This window comes from Sparus aurata, chromosome 8 (assembly GCF_900880675.1).
Source record: "Sparus aurata chromosome 8, fSpaAur1.1, whole genome shotgun sequence".
In the NCBI taxonomy this organism is placed as follows: domain Eukaryota; kingdom Metazoa; phylum Chordata; class Actinopteri; order Spariformes; family Sparidae; genus Sparus; species Sparus aurata.
The window spans coordinates 8464917-8480837 of record NC_044194.1 but is presented as its reverse complement, the minus strand read 5'-3'; the positions used below and the strand labels follow the sequence as shown (position 1 = coordinate 8480837).

At 43.7% G+C, this 15921-nt stretch overlaps 2 protein-coding genes across 4 annotated transcripts in view; one reads left to right on the top strand and one right to left on the bottom strand.

The window, feature by feature from the left end:
* mapk8ip2 (mitogen-activated protein kinase 8 interacting protein 2) overlaps window positions 1-15921 on the bottom strand; it is a 32136-nt gene that overhangs the window by 14013 nt on the left and 2202 nt on the right. For all 3 annotated transcript variants that reach the window (XM_030425266.1, XM_030425267.1, XM_030425268.1), the window contains exon 2: window positions 3458-3563. In XM_030425266.1, the coding sequence (XP_030281126.1) occupies window positions 3458-3563 (106 nt within the window). The remainder of the gene's footprint in view (window positions 1-3457; window positions 3564-15921) is intronic.
* LOC115586325 (gastricsin-like) lies at window positions 6080-9353 on the top strand. Its single transcript, XM_030425271.1, has 9 exons — window positions 6080-6180; window positions 6276-6414; window positions 6519-6636; window positions 7020-7138; window positions 7411-7610; window positions 8099-8215; window positions 8356-8503; window positions 8727-8825; window positions 8938-9353. The coding sequence occupies exons 1-9, from the start codon at window positions 6125-6127 to the stop codon at window positions 9100-9102; spliced, it is 1161 nt and encodes a 386-aa protein (XP_030281131.1). The 5' UTR covers window positions 6080-6124; the 3' UTR covers window positions 9103-9353.

The following is a 15921-nucleotide window of genomic DNA, read 5'->3' as shown; positions in this document are numbered from 1 at the left end:
AGCATAGAACACCCCGATCAATGAATAAAGCTACGCCTTCGTAGCAGCCATCATTGGAAATGACATTTTCCTCCTCTGTACAATGATAGTACAAACTGTACAGACTGTGTGTGGCTGCATGTGCGCCCACGTAAAAGCCCGTCTACCAAATATAGCTCGTAATCTGGGTGAATTTTATGCTGGAATGTTTGACAGATGTCGAGTAGCCCAACCATTAATGGAGACCACCTGGTGAGCGGTGGCCTCCGTCTCCAGCTCACAGTGTGTCTCTAAATTTCACTGTTCTAAACTCTGGGTAGCACCACAGCTGAGGCTCAGACACCATTGCGTCCCCACCTGCTGAATTATGCATGCGCTCATGGTGTTCAATCAGGGCTCTGGAGAGGCAGAGATGGATGGTGGTAAGACAGGAAGTGAAAAATCAGGGGCGAAAGCAGCAGGCTTTGTGTGTGTGTGTGTGTGTGTGTGTGTGTGTGTGTGTGTGTGTGTGTGTGTGTGTGTGTGTGAGACTCAGAAGAAAGATTCAGAGATAAAAAAAAAGGGAGGGGCTCCCTCTGTTTTGGTCTCCCTGCTTGTTATGTTGATATGGTGGGTTAAAAAAAATTGAAAGGTCATGAAAAGAAAAACCAAATCACACGGTTGAAGACACACACTGTCAAACCTAAACCCCCCGTGACATTCGGAAATAGTACAGGAAAAGACAGCCCGAGCATCTGACCAGCAATTACCGTTTCCTCAGAGATAGCAAATCAGACAGCGGTAACAAACCCATGTAAGTGATCTTTAATTGCCTGCCTTCAGCTCGGGATGAAGCTATTTTAAAGCATCACGTGTGCCTGTTTGTCTTTTTTCGTTCACATGTACCGTGTGTGCGCTCCTGTCAACATGGCTAAGTGCTGATCTAAAGGGCTACGCAGATTAAGACCTGAACCCCATAACGAATTGGAATTAATCAGAGCCGGGGATTGGGGCCGGAGGATAATCTCACTGTTTCGATTGGCTCTTCTTCCTAAACATCAAAGACACGCTGCCCAATATGACCGGATCATTCTGACAGGGAAAAACCAAAAGCCTCTCTTGTCAACAGCAGGGCGCGGCGCGCGAGGGAGGGACTGCTGCTGCTGATGGTGATGATGATGAGCTGACAGAACTCCCCCCCTCCACACACACACACACACACACACACACACACACACACAGCAACACACTCAAACCCCACCGACGCAGGGGAAACCAAATAGCATGTGAAAATAACACTGTGCATGGAATTCTCTGTCTCGCCTTTCTGTCACTGTTATTTAAATGTACAGACACTCACACTCAGAGGGCATCTGGGTGTGTGCCCTATCTATCCCATGTCAGCAAGATGACTTCCTCTGGGCAATGATGTCATGTAACGGGGACCGACAACGTCCCTGCCCTGCGCTTTCTTGTTTGTGAAGAGAGCAGTCAGGGCCTCTGCTGATGTGCGTCTGATGTGTGTGTGTGTGTGTGCGGGATGGAGAGAGGAGAGAGACGCCACGGATGCATGGTTTACTACTGTACGACGTCCACTCTCTGTTTCCTCACACGCTACGCAAAAAAACAGCTTTGTTACGGAGGGGCTTTGCGAGCGGTCCATAATATGTTTTGTTGGTGGATTAAAGTGGAGGAAGCAAAATATCTAGCACAGATTTATGCCGAGAGCTTAACCCTCAGAACCAGCCATCCCCGAGCTAAATCCCCGTTTTCAAGCCACCTCGACGGAGAGGAGAGCGAGCGAGAGAGGGAGAAAAGTGATGGGAGCTTTAAGAAGGAGAGGGGACTGGGAGGAGGGAATCTGAGCTCTGTCTCTGAGCAACACTCTGCATAGCGGGGAGGGAAGGGAAGACACATGGGAGGGGAGGGAGGGAGGGAGGGAAGGAGGTTGTCTCTGCATAGCAGCAAACTGCACTGGGTCACCCACCCTCTGCTGCAGCCGTGGCTCCAAGCCACCAGCATAAAACATTTACATCCCACAGGATGGAGAAAGAGACGGACCAAGGAAGAGAGAGAGGGATAATGGTTCTCAGAAAATTGTGTAATTAAGGTCTAAGCTGGTCGGACATGTGGGATGATACAGCTAATGACTCAATTATTTGCATATACTTGACAACACAGTCATTTGAATAGGATGCTTAGTGGAAGTGCCACTTAGAATTTTTATTGCACGGCAAGGAGTTCGGCTCTGATCCAGCGTGTGTGACGACGACGACGGTCAGAGTTCAAGGCGGATGTTTCACTCTGCTCAACCAAAGCCGTGCCTGCATCTCATTTTCCCCCTGGTATTATAATATGGACATGCGAGGCTTACGCTCATTACTTTAATGACTGCAATGCTGTAGATGAAAAAAATCCGGAGCTATAGAGATGCTTATGTAAGATCAGAAGATGAGATCAGTCTCTGTCTTTCTGTCACCTCAAATACTTCACACTTTTCAGCTCGCTCTCACAAAAGCTTGTTTCAAGTTACATATTCTATACTCACTTATCACTACGTTCGGTGTTTTTATGCTTGTATGAACTGCAGGTTGTCGTTAATGGAGTACAATAAGCTGAAGAGGAGCAACGACAGACGGAGAAGCCGTTTGTATGTGGAATTATTATAAATTAGGCAGAAAAACTGACTTATACACATAATCCAAAAACGTTTACAAGGCATACAGTAGGCCTGCATGATATGTTGAAAATCTGCATTGTGCTATAGACAATTATCTAAGTGCCTGCGTTAGCTCTTCTCTCCTTCCTCGGCCTTCCCGTTTGCTAACCCTGCACTATCCACCTGACTGACACCAAATCTAGTCGGGGCCAAGTGGTGTGAATGCATGGCCCATGTATCCAGGGCTCCATGTGATAGATTAAACAACAATAAAAAAGTGTTCCTATAGTGTAGTTACAAGGTGCCCCACGATATACAACATAGGTGCAAGGCTAATGAATAACAGAGAAATAAGACAAAATAAAAGATAATAAAATCAGGGAATTTAAGGGGGATGACACATAGAGAGGGGCACTGACTCGGCTGATCTGAGTTTGTTCCATGGCGTCGGTGCTGAAACCGAAAAAGCGCGATGCCTCCCTTGTTTTAAGCCTCGACCGTCACTGTTGGGAGCATTTCACTCTCTGATCTGAGGGGTCGGCCCTGGACTGGAGCGATGTGTTCCCCACGTCGAGCGTTTGTGTTGCAAACGTGCGAGTGTGAATGTTCGGTGAATGTAAACAGAATGATTATCCTCATTTTCTGCATTTCAGGGAGTCTTTTAAATATTCTTATCATCCCACTTATTGGTCAGCAGAAGCACACAGTACTCACAGTTTCCATACTGTGAAGCTACGTGCACCTCGCACATTAACATGCACGCAGACATGTCTGAATTCACACTGTAAGTTACGAGGAAAGGTCCAGTTTCAAAAACATCATAAAGCAGGAGGGCCTCACCTTCTCATATGGATCCGAGTCGTAGTTGAGTCCGATCCCGCAGTCATCTGTGATTTCAGAGAGGTCTTCATCGTCAAACTCCTCCAGGCTGATGTCGTGGGCTGGCCTGCAAACACACGAGAGACGGTATATTCAGTGCATGTCGGGAAGCAGAACACTCATTTCTGCCGTATGTTAGCATAGTTTTATCAGTGACAGTCAAGAGGGGACCTTCTCATTGATTTATGCCCACACACTGAGCCCTGTTCTCGGGGAAAACCTGCTCTAACTCGTGGCCCTTTAGCTCTATCTGCTGTGAATCTCTTATATACTGGACACGGGCACGCACACCAACACCCACGTCCACTGTCTTCTCTTCCTTTATGACAATCCACACTAACACGACTTTACACATTTCAGTGGTGCAGCAAAAACAAACAGCAAGAGATAACAGAGCTGAGATAAAATGCCAACATTTCAAATAAAGTCAATACGATATATACGTATGAGCTGCGGATGTTGTAAACAGAGTTGGAGATGAATTATTGGCAGTTTCCAGAGTTTCTGAACTTCTATTACAGGAGGGAAGTGAGTACGTCTCTGTAATGAGCCGTAGCGTCGCAAGTTTTCCCTCATCAGACTCGATCTTATCTCTGCCCCATTAGTTTCAGCGGGGCTCTCCGTTCGACAGCGGTTGCGTCGCGATGTGTTGAAGGAAATGCTGCATTGCAGTTTCCCTACTAAGAAAAGGACACCCCACGTAATATATATGGCCGCGAGCTCACATCACACAGTCATAAAGGGTCCTGTATACACACAATGTCACTGGTCCCACAGAGCAAATGAGGACATGCTGATACATCTAGAAATAAAACAAAAGGGGTCATGAAAAAGTCACTGTAATCAGTGTGATTATACAACAACAGCCACTGACGGAAACAAACTGGGAAAAAAGGAAAAGCAAACCATGGCAAAGATATTAAAGGGTGAAGAAAAGTTATTGAGAATCCAATGAAACTTTTATAAAGTGAAAGTTGCCTGTTACAGTCGGGCTTCGGTCTGTGACTTTAGTGTAGTCAAAGCACGATTTAGAAAATGGGCATGTGCCCGTACAGCTGCACAACCTAGTTTAATGATTATTTTGATATATATATATATATATATATATATATATATATATATATATATATATACATATATACATATATATATATATATATATATATATATATATATATATATATATATATATATATATATATATATATATATATACATATGTATAACCGCAATGTGTGATAATTTTTTGCATCAAAATTTGCACTGAAAAAACTCTTAAAATCATGCTGACATGCTTTCCTAAATCTGGAGAAGAGGAAAAAGACTCGCCTGCAATGAAGTTTACTGAATCTAGAGAAGAACATTTCTAAGACATGACTTCTCTGCAGCACTGCAGTACTTTAATATGATGCTGTCCTTTCACACAGTCTACCTTTGTCAAAAAAACTGCAGCTTCTGCTAATTGGATATTGCACTTGGCCACATAGACCCCTTTTCACAGCAGACACGTTGGCTTGTCAAAGCAGGAAAAGCACAGGCGAAATTGCTAAATTATAATTAATGATGGCTGCACTCTGTTTAGGCGAGCTTGTACCAGGACTCACTCACTGGCATGGCTTACTGGGACACTTAATAGAATGGAGCCATTGTTAATGCCACTGGTCACACCTTGGCACATCCTGCTTTGAGTCAAGATATCTGCCGTGAAAAGGGTCTATTGCAAATTCAATGGCATCTTGAATAACTGTGCAGCCCTAAATTAACATAAACTCATTTTCATTTTAACTGCATCTCCTCAGGCTACCAAAATGATGCAACTGTATGATGTTTCAAAAAACAAGGAATTAAAAGAAAAACATCTAAAAAATTATCATATTTAAACAGTGTTTCAAGCTGTACGGCACGAAGGGTTTTGATAACAGTGTGTGATTAAGGCGCTCCTGATACTGAAGCGTAGATAGAACACATTCCCTTTCCATTTGCGGAAAATTACAGACACAAGCTATTAAACTTGACCTTGTTGTATATGTGTATATCTAATCAGATACAATTGTACTAAAGCTGCACGGAGCAAGGCGAAAACACTGGGGGAAACAGAGCTCGGTACTCAGCGTCAATTTATTAAGCGGCGGGCAAAGAAATAGACACGATTATCACACTTCTTGTGAGATCTTCAATTCAAAAAACAGCAACATCTTCCTCCATATCTTGTTTATTTTCATGCAGAACCGGCAATATTCTATATTCTCTTCTATCTATGGTATATTCATGATAACGGCACATTGAATATGTGCTTAAAGATTCAAATTTAAACACCAAGATTCAGGGTCAACGCCCAACAGAATAACCCATAATTCAATAATTTCACAATGTTTTTAATGTGCTTTGGGCTGTGTTTACAGAGTGTGGCTATCACAGGTGGTGTTTATTGAATTAATGATTAAGATGTGCATATTAAGTATGTCGCTTCTGAGGAAAAAGGCGCCGAGGGTCACCCTGTCTGAGGTGATATCACTGATTGTTTGAGAACGGTCTGGCTGATACAGGTGTAAACGCGCGTATATATAGCCCGTTCAGATCCCAGCTGGGTCGTATCCATCCAGGAGCGCTGTGCGTACGCGAGGGATCATGAAGTGTCTCGTTGCTCTTTTGGTCTGTGCGGTGTTCGCAGAGGGGATCGTCAGGTACGCGAGACACATTGTGTTTCCCGACTTTAATGTTCACTTTCGAAGCCACGGAAAGTCAGAATTCTTCGTGTTTTTGCTCCCTTCTTCCTCAGGGTCCCTCTGACGAAGCACAGGTCTATGCGTGAGGCCCTGAGAGAGAGAGGCATCGAGCTGCCCTACCAGGATCCTGCTCTCAAGTACCAGACCACTGAGCTGACCTCTGCCAACATGTACATCAACAACTACGCTGATGTAAGAGAGCCCTTTCACACAATACTCTACACAGCGTCTAGACTGAAACCTGACTGATGGGTTCGTATTTATCTGTCATTCCCTTCCTCCAAAATGATCCCCAGACCACCTACTACGGAGCCATCAGCATCGGAACACCCCCCCAGTCCTTCCAGGTGCTGTTTGACACCGGCTCTGCCAACCTGTGGGTGGACTCCGTCTACTGCAACACTCAGGCCTGCAGTGAGTACAAACCAACAGGCTTTTCACTACAGAATCCCTCATCCGTCTGTATTTTTAGAGCATATTTGCATGTGAGGAACTTTTCTTTTCCAGAGGACTTAGCGCTGATATAGGCTAAGCATGCAGAGTTAGCAGTTTGTCATCTTGTTTCCGAGAGATTACATATCATACATTCAAGGGATTTGAAGTTCTGGAGTAATTACAGACATGCCACTGAGCACTTTCCGTCTTTGGGAAGGAATCAGCGACTGTGCTAGTTAAAATCCAGCTCATGATTTCTCTAATCAGGTGAATTATCAGTATGTCAAAAGGCTCCGCAAGGCACGAGGACGTGTTTGTGGAAACGGCTCCAGAGATTAATCTCGATCCTCGCCATTTTCCAGACACACACACAAAGTTCAACCCCCGGCAGTCGTCCACCTTCAGTGCCAAGGGACAGTCCTTCTACCTGCCCTACGGAGCTGGAAGCCTCTATGGTACCTTTGGATATGACACTGTCAATGTGAGTCAAACCCATCAAATGGACCCAGTGCATTAAATAAAAGACTAGTATTAAAGGCTGGACTGAGTCATAGGTTCTGAGGCAGAGCGCTATCAGAAAGTACAAGTTTACTCACAGTACAAACATCCCTGACAAAGGATCCCTTTTGTTTTGTGTATTAAGTGTTGAATTTGTGAGGAGACATGGAAATTCAGACCGGAGCTGAGACACATTCTAAATCCAGTCTATGATCTGCACTCCACTCATCATACTGGTTGGTTTCGGACCCACAGGTTGGAGGCATTGAGATCCCTAACCAGGAGATCGGTCTGAGCACAAACGAGCCCGGTCAGAACTTCGTGGTGGCCAAGTTTGACGGCATCCTCGGCCTGTCCTACCCAAGCATCTCAGCTGGAGGAGAGACTCCGGTCATGGACAACATGATTTCTCAAAACCTGCTGAACGCCGACATCTTTGCTTTCTACCTCTCCAGGTACGAACTGACACAAGTGCCGTAAGACATACAGTGTCACATATCACAACAGCTGGCAACTATTAAATTAATTGCCAGCCATTTTGACGATATGTTAATCCGTTGGTGTAACTTTCAAAAAGATAAACTTGAAGTGGACAGTGTGTCAGACTTTCTTGTTCTGATTTCTCCGACACACACACACACTGTCCATCCACAGCTGTGCAAAGGTTTGCTTCTAAATTCTCTGATTCCAGCTTCTTTTTTTCTTTACTCCTCTATGACAGTAGACTGAATATCTTTGGTTTGAGGATAGAACAAGATATCTGAGTTTGTCATCTTGGACATTTCTCAATATTTTCTGGCATTTTATTGACCAAGAACTAATTGAACTAACAACTAACAAAGACAAATGATTGACATATCAATAGTAATGAAGATTAGTTATAGCCCTACTTTTTCTTCACATTTTCTAACATGGCTAAGTGTCTGTCTGTTGTCTGGTTCAGGGGAGGGCAGCAGGGCAGTGTGCTGTCCTTCGGAGACGTGGACAACAGCCTGTACCAGGGCCAGATCTACTGGACTCCTGTCACCGCTGAGACCTACTGGCAGATTGGCGTTCAGGGGTCTGTGCTTTTCAACATTTCATTAATATCAAGCATCAACTGATCTTCTGATTACTACTGAGTAATACTGTCAGGATTACAGATGACTTTGCGCCCTTATATGACTGCAAGAAATATTCTGCATGTGCGATGGGTCACAGATTCCAGATCAATGGTCGGGAGACCGGCTGGTGCTCTCAGGGCTGCCAGGCCATCGTGGACACCGGAACCTCCACGCTGACAGCTCCAAGCCAGATTCTGGGTGACTTCATGCAGGCTATTGGAGCCCAACAGAGCCAGTATGGAATGGTGAGACAAGCAGGCAGACACTGTCACACACACACACACACACAGCTGATGCAGTAGGAATTTGGGTTACAGTCTGTCTATAGGCTGCACCATTAAAGAGTCATTATGAACATGGTCACAAAACTGTCTGTAGGTCAAACGTGGAGAAGCAGGAATGCAATGAAACAATGTGCAACGTGTCTGCTGCTCTCAAACATCATCTCTATTCTGTCTTGATCTCCAGTATATGGTGGACTGCAGCCAGGTCAACAACCTGCCAACTATCAGCTTTGTTATCAGCGGTGTCGCGCTCCCTCTGCCTCCTTCTGCTTACATCACGCAGGCAAGTTACCACATGCATGCGTGTATTTTTGCATGTGTTGCCTTTATGCACATAGCATTTTATCATTTGTTTGCAATGACTGACATTTGCGATCTCCCGCCTCCACCTGCAGCACTACCAGAATGGATACCAGTACTGCTCAGTGGCCATCACCCCCACCTACCTGCCCTCTCAGAACGGCCAGCCCCTGTGGATCTTTGGAGACGTCTTCCTCAGGGAGTACTACTCCGTCTACGACCGCACCAACAACCGCGTCGGCTTTGCCACAGCTGCCTAGGTGTCATCAGTGTGACCTGAGCTGACCATAAACCTCGTCAAGTGATAACGATGATGTCCACCTGAGGTTTTTGGCTCATCTCGAGCATCTGTTCAGGGATTAATCTGAACAGTCAGTTTCGACAATTTGGTTTTACTTTCAATCAACGAATTAGTCACCGTAAATTACAGTACATAATAGTGTTGTTTGTAGATTTATACATCTTTAAATTGGCATCATCCTCAAGAACAATAAAGATGAAAATGAACGTGTTTCAACATTTCCTCTTTCTACACGAGCACTCGTTATGATAACAGCCCATGTCCTCGACTGATGGACATCCCAAGTTTAAAATCAACCTCGAACTTGTGTGTGTACATCATTCTATTTAATTGCCACCTTTAAAGGGATATTCCGGTGTAAGTTTATACCATGGTCTAACACACCGTGAAACTGTGTTAGACTCCCCCTCGAGAGATAAAGTTTGCAGACCGCTAGCTAACGTAGTTTTAGCATCCTCAGAAACGACCGCACGTCAACAATACATTGCAGTAAATGGGTCCAAATATAAAACTGCCATCAAAAAGCCACAAATAATGCTCAGAAAAGCACCAAACTTCAGCAACATTAGAAACAGGGTCCCAGCACATATTTCGAGGCATCAAACATTTGATATAGTTGCCGGATTTATCGTAAAAGATAAACAAAACTCACCACCCGAGAAGCCTTCCCTGTTGTGGGGAAGCCCTGTGAGTCGATTACCGAGTGCAGTAGAGTCCCGCAGTAATGATCATCATTGAGCTGCGGAACTCTACTGCATTCGGTAATCGACTCACAGGGCCTCCCCACAACGAGCCTGCAGCTGGAGTGGTGAGTTTTGTTTATCTTTTCCGACAAATACGGCAATGATATCAAATTTTTGATGCCTCGAAAATATGTGCTGGGACCCTGTTTCTAATGTTGCTGAAGTTTGGTGATGTTCTGAGCATAATTTGTGGCTTTTTGATGGCTGTTTTATATTTGGACCCATTTACTACAGTGTATTGTTGTCGTGCGGTCGTTTCTGAGGATGCTAAAACTACGTTAGCTAGCGGTCTGCAAACTTTATCTCTCGAGAGGGGATCCTACTCGGTGTCACAGTGTGTTAGAACATGGATTAAACGTACACCTAATATCCCTTTAAATGGGTTTTAAAATCTCCTACAAACCTGGGCCACATAATAATAAAGTACACTATAAACTCTGTTCAAACATCTGGAGAAACCGACAAATAAGCACATATACATGTTCTGTGATTTTTGAGCACTTGTTTTTGCTCCACATGATTTTCCTATTTTGTATGTGAAATGATTGAATCTTGTGAATGGCCAAGTGCTGTGCTGGCACACTAAGCATGCATAACCAGTTGGTGAAATGTGATTTAATCAGACTGAATTCTGCTATTTATGAGATGGGCATGACAGTCTGTTTCCATCTTAGTAAAATGGCTTATATACCGCGCAATAGTGGCCAAAAGTTATTGCACTGGTGCCATTGCTATGGGACGACTGGTGCGAGACATTTTGGACAATATTTTATCCTTTTCACATTCAACACAGCATAAAAAATGATGTAAATCTGAGAGGTGCCTGTAGATTTGATGCCAGAGCGTCACCTACATGAATGCACACATAGACAGAAGAGCCACTAAAACTACTTTCCTATCTGTCAAAAATACGTAAAAAACAGTGTCCCCCCCAAAAAAACCTAGAGAAATGAGGTCACTAATGAGCTCCTCACCCATCTGAGTCTTCGGGAAAGCTGTGTTTGTAAGTGTAGGGGTGTGTGGGTGTGTGATTCACAATGGAAAAACACCACATCCGTGCTGCTGTATCCAAGGCAGCTGAGGCCACCACACAAAGTGGAGCCAGGTTGCATGTTTTGTTTTCTGGATGAGGGCTTGGAGGGTGACGGTCAAACAGAGGAATACAGGAAATAGGGACGTAATCAGAGGCAGGAAGATGAGAAGCATGTTGCTAGGTGAGTTGAATGAGTGAAGGTATACTGGAGTGCATTGGAGAAATAAAACTCTTCTAATCTTTTCACGCTGACAAGAAGCAATGCAGGTGATTTTCTGTGAAATCTGCCACTGGACGGTAAAAAGCAGAATACAGGTTTCAAACGTTCAAACTGATATTTAAGCGAATTACTCTCATGTCCTGAAATGGAGGCGGTAAAGACTTATTTACCCATGCAGTGGCACATTCAAAGGGTCAGTTCAACCTAATTAGAAAGACACAGTTTTCTTGCTTTCTTTGCGCAGCATCAAGCCATGCGGATCGTTTTGATTTCATTTTCCCTGCTTCATCCTCTCTGATGAATCCCCGAAGTCTTTAAAGCGCTCGCAACAGTTCACAACTAAAAAATTCAACAGAAACCTCTCTTTTCGCAGATAAAGTCTGTTACTCCAGATAATCCGCGGAGCACACTGCTAATGGAAGAGAGACTTATAGTAAGTACAGTTTTAAGTGTGTGGTTCATTCAGAGTAATGCAAAAACTGTCTCTGGACACAAAAGATGTTGATGCTCATTTTTTCAAATGGATTTTTTAATGCTGTGAGCTCCACACACACACACAAAAAATCTAATTATCTTCCATTTTATTGTGCCAGTGGCAGACAGCCTGCCATGGCTGCATGCCACTAAAGGTAACTGAGAAAAATATTTTTTCCATCATTCCGATGACCTGGCCCTTTATTACTGTCTGATATCTGCTTTTCATTTCCTTTTTTTCTCATCTCCTCTCTGGTCCGTATTCTGCTGTGTTTCCAGACTCCATTTTGTTTGTGTGCTCATCTGCTTAGTGTTGGAGTTCTCCTGTAGCTCTGCAATGCACGTCACAGCACGGTGTGGCCCCATTTCCCCCAAACTGCAAAACCCTAAGAAATGTGTGCCAGTGAAAAGCAGCACACACAGAATAATGCCCTGCCCAAAGGTCTCTTCATGAAGGGTGAAAGCACCGACAAACACCCGCGGCACAAAAACACACATATTCAAGCACACACACACACTTCTTCAGCCCCTATTCTCCTCCTTTTCGCCCATATGCTCTATTTCTGAAATGCACTGCGCTACTTTACCTTCAGGATCTATATCACACAGTGAGATTCAGCCACCACCGCAGTGTTGACATTACATGTCCATGTTCCTGGTTTGTGTTTAGACAGCATCCAAGCGAGCGTGCAGCCCCAGTCACACCATGTTGTGTACCACTCGCTGCTTATCCGACACCGCGCTGTGGTGTCCCTCGCATTCAGTCCACCTCTGCTTGAGATCATTCTTAATAATTAGGGTTTGGAGCTAAGGCTTTAAAGCAGGAGGGGGATCATCACTACACCACTCCCTATAACCCATGCATCACATCGGCCTATACATATCCTGAAGACTCCTTCCACAAGATAACAAGTCAGCACAAAATTACCATTCCTTGATGCTGCTGCAATGGCACACCCAGATCCACTGTCACTGCTACGGTTTCTCTGCCACCTCCGTGTGTGTTAAAGTCTCACTTTTCTTTTTTCTCCCTGCCCTTCTCGGGCCTGAACAATCTCTCCAGCCCACATTTGTTCCAACAGTTATTCCCTGTCATCTCTGATACCGTCACGTCCACACCAGAAATTGTCCAACCAGCACACTGTCGTCTCCGCTCGTCTAAAAGTGAATATACACTGACTGCGTTGCTCATGCATGCGGAGATATAGGACCACACGACTGTCTACTTGAATTGAGCTGCATTTTAATTTGCAAGAATTAGTGTGTTTTGTTTTGTTTCTGTATGAAAGATCTATGTAGACAAATCTGCACATTTTCAAATTTTCATACCTGATGGGTCATTTTGGTCGAACAAAAAATAAAATACATTTGAGGGCTTTATCGCTGTTTTCTGACGAGGGCTTGACAAAACAACCAGTTTTACCCATAATTAAGATCATTGTTCCTTGCGCCCCTAATTCTGATACTGTACAGCTATCGTTATTTCTCTGTAATCCCGTTGAGTCCAATCACCACAAAGTCATATCAAGCAAATGCGCTCAAATGATATCTATGTACGTATATATGTATAATGAAATGAGACAAAAATAAGAACCTGAGAGGAAATGACAGACACTACATTAACAATATTAAAATAGATAGAGATAGGGGGGGGGGGGGGGGGGGGGAGGTGGGGTCGCTGCTGTAATGAAGCTGCCTTTTAACCAGCAGCACCTGCTTCACGGTGACATCATCATCTCTAAAAGCCAAGGACATCTGATGTGGTCGCTACTGACTCATTAACAAGATCGATTTCTCAGGCTTTTCACCCACCGTCAGTCTCCAGTAATGTAGACACACACATACACACACCCACACACACACACACACACACATACACACTCCAGCAGCACACACACACACTCACACACGTATGAGTCATACATTTAACCCTAATGAGCCACTCTCTGTTGTCTGTGTCGGATCCAAACCTGAAGATCACGCCATTTTTTCTGAACCGAAGGCGGCGATGATGCATCGGTTTGCTCAGAGCAGATGATTTCATGTTGATTTGGCTGGATTTGGATTAATGGAAGGCAGCGGATTCTCAAGTGAGCGCCGCTGATGGATGGGAAAACCTTCGCTGGTGTCATACTGACGGAAAGCACATCCAGTGATGGACTGTGTAAATATGACTCATTTAATTGTTAAAACGCAGCAACAGTGGCTGCAAAGACTGACGTGTTAGAGAGATGAATTGTGAAATACAAAAAAGAGAGAGATGGAAAGACAGCGGGGGGTGGGGGGGCAGAGATGGAACGCTTAAGCTAAAATGAATCTGTATTTGGTTTAAGCCTCTTACCCCATGGTAACCATACCCTCCACCACCACACCACCTCCCTCCCTCTGCCTCCTCAAACAGCCTTCAAAGAGTCGGGGAGGCAAAAGTAGAACACCGACTGCTAAACATGTGAAACGAGCATGGAGAGGACGAAATCAGAGGGAAGCCTACCGAAAAATGTTGTAGTCGTCTAGTTTTTGAAATATTGATGTACTATGGAATACAGCCGGGGTTTTAAATCAAATCAGAATATGAAATTAAATTAAAATATTACATGCAAAACCTTTCAGATCCATCAAGAGTTTATCAGAGCCGTCGTCTGGGGGGTTAAAAACTCCACATTCAATTTATTGACATAAAAGAGAGAAAATACTCATATTTGACAGGCAGGAAACACTGAATTTTCACCATTTTTGCTTAGAAATGACACAAAAGTTGAACAGATTACCTAAATAATTGCTGATTTAGTCTTTTATTATATACTAAGATTTGAATCGACAAATCATTGCAGCTGTAATTGGATCTAGTTTTAGCTGTCATCAAAAGAGTAAGAAATGAACTAAAATAAATCTTAAAGCTGTTGTCGTCGTTTCAGACGACTTCCTGTCTGTTTCGCAGGTGGCGTCCCCTCCCTAAGCAGACAGGACCGCTTCTTTATGAAGCTCTCTGCCCTGATTGGATAAAGTGGGCAGGGATACCAGAACATTTCTTTTCTTTTAGTTACTGCCTGAGCATGTGGAGGGAAGATATCGGTTACTGACCGAACAGTATGACAGTGATTACTGTTGGAATATATACATTTTATAATAATTGCTTCCTTTTTTAAGAAATAAAACATGAGGACTGATATTGAAAGAACCAAAGCTGCCAGATAAATAACTTACTGTACATGATATACGGCTAAACAAAACAAACAATTACCGAAGTAATTTCTTGAGCTCTGAGTTAAAATACATTTTTACAATATTGGAACCGTATCCGAAATAGAAACTGATATCCAAACCTACTCACGGCCACACAACCAAAAACAATGACCTCCCACTGGCTCCATCAAGACTGATGCCTCAGCAAATCTACTCACAAACAATCCTTTCATAGAACTGAATCAATGAGTTCTCAGGTATGGGTTGCTGGTACTCTAGTCCCACATGTTTTTTATATGTCAGCATTTTCTATTTTCAGCTCCTGCAAACCACAGCAGGGGTATTAATCCTAAAAAAAAATAAATAAAATAAAAACACAGCATAACTGGATGACGTCCATGTCTATAAATATTTCTGCGGGCTGAAGTCTTGATGGAAAAATAAAGAAAATGGAGCACAGTGAAATTATGTTGATTCATTCCACCGTCTTTATACGGAAACCATGTCTCTCAGTTTATTGAAGGAAATACACTCTGGTATATACAGTAAATGAAAAGTGCACCATAATTCATCTGCACAGACTGACTTGTATCTTTTCACTGGAGGGGGAGAGTGCTCCCTCAGTGCAGGAGAAATTATAGTCCGCCATAAATTTCTGGTGCTCAGGAGGGAAAGACAGGCTCTGTTACGGATTATGTTGCCCATTGAAAACAGTGTTGGGGGTTATGTAAGGCAGATTGCCGTACCACACCATCACACCACCGGCAGTGGTTTCATCCACGAATCAGTCACACACAATAACACAGAGGAGGAGGTGTGACACGGGGAAACGCGGACACGTGGACGTGAAATGAACAAATGTATGTTGATCGTATGTTTCCCAAAGCCCATCATGACGTCCTCAGGTGTCATCTTTCGTCCACAACATCCCAAAGATGTTCAGTTTACTGTCACTGAGGAGGAAAGACAGACCAGAAAACATTCATCTTTCATGAGCTGGAATCAGAGAACTATAAATTTTTTTCTGTAAAGCAGCTGACAACTAATCCTAAATCGTTGAGCTCTGATGCACTTCTTTATAAAATCACATCACATGCTCCACACAGCAGCATTTTAACAAAGTGA

Coding starts and splice junctions, on each gene's coding strand:
- LOC115586325 (XM_030425271.1), top strand. CDS start 6,125: ATGAAGTGTCTCGTTGCTCTTTTGGTCTGTGCGGTGTTCGCAGAGGGG. Junction 7,611..8,098: donor TTTGCTTTCTACCTCTCCAG/GTACGAACTGAC, acceptor TGTCTGGTTCAG/GGGAGGGCAGCAGGGCAGTG. Junction 8,826..8,937: donor CTTCTGCTTACATCACGCAG/GCAAGTTACCAC, acceptor CTCCACCTGCAG/CACTACCAGAATGGATACCA.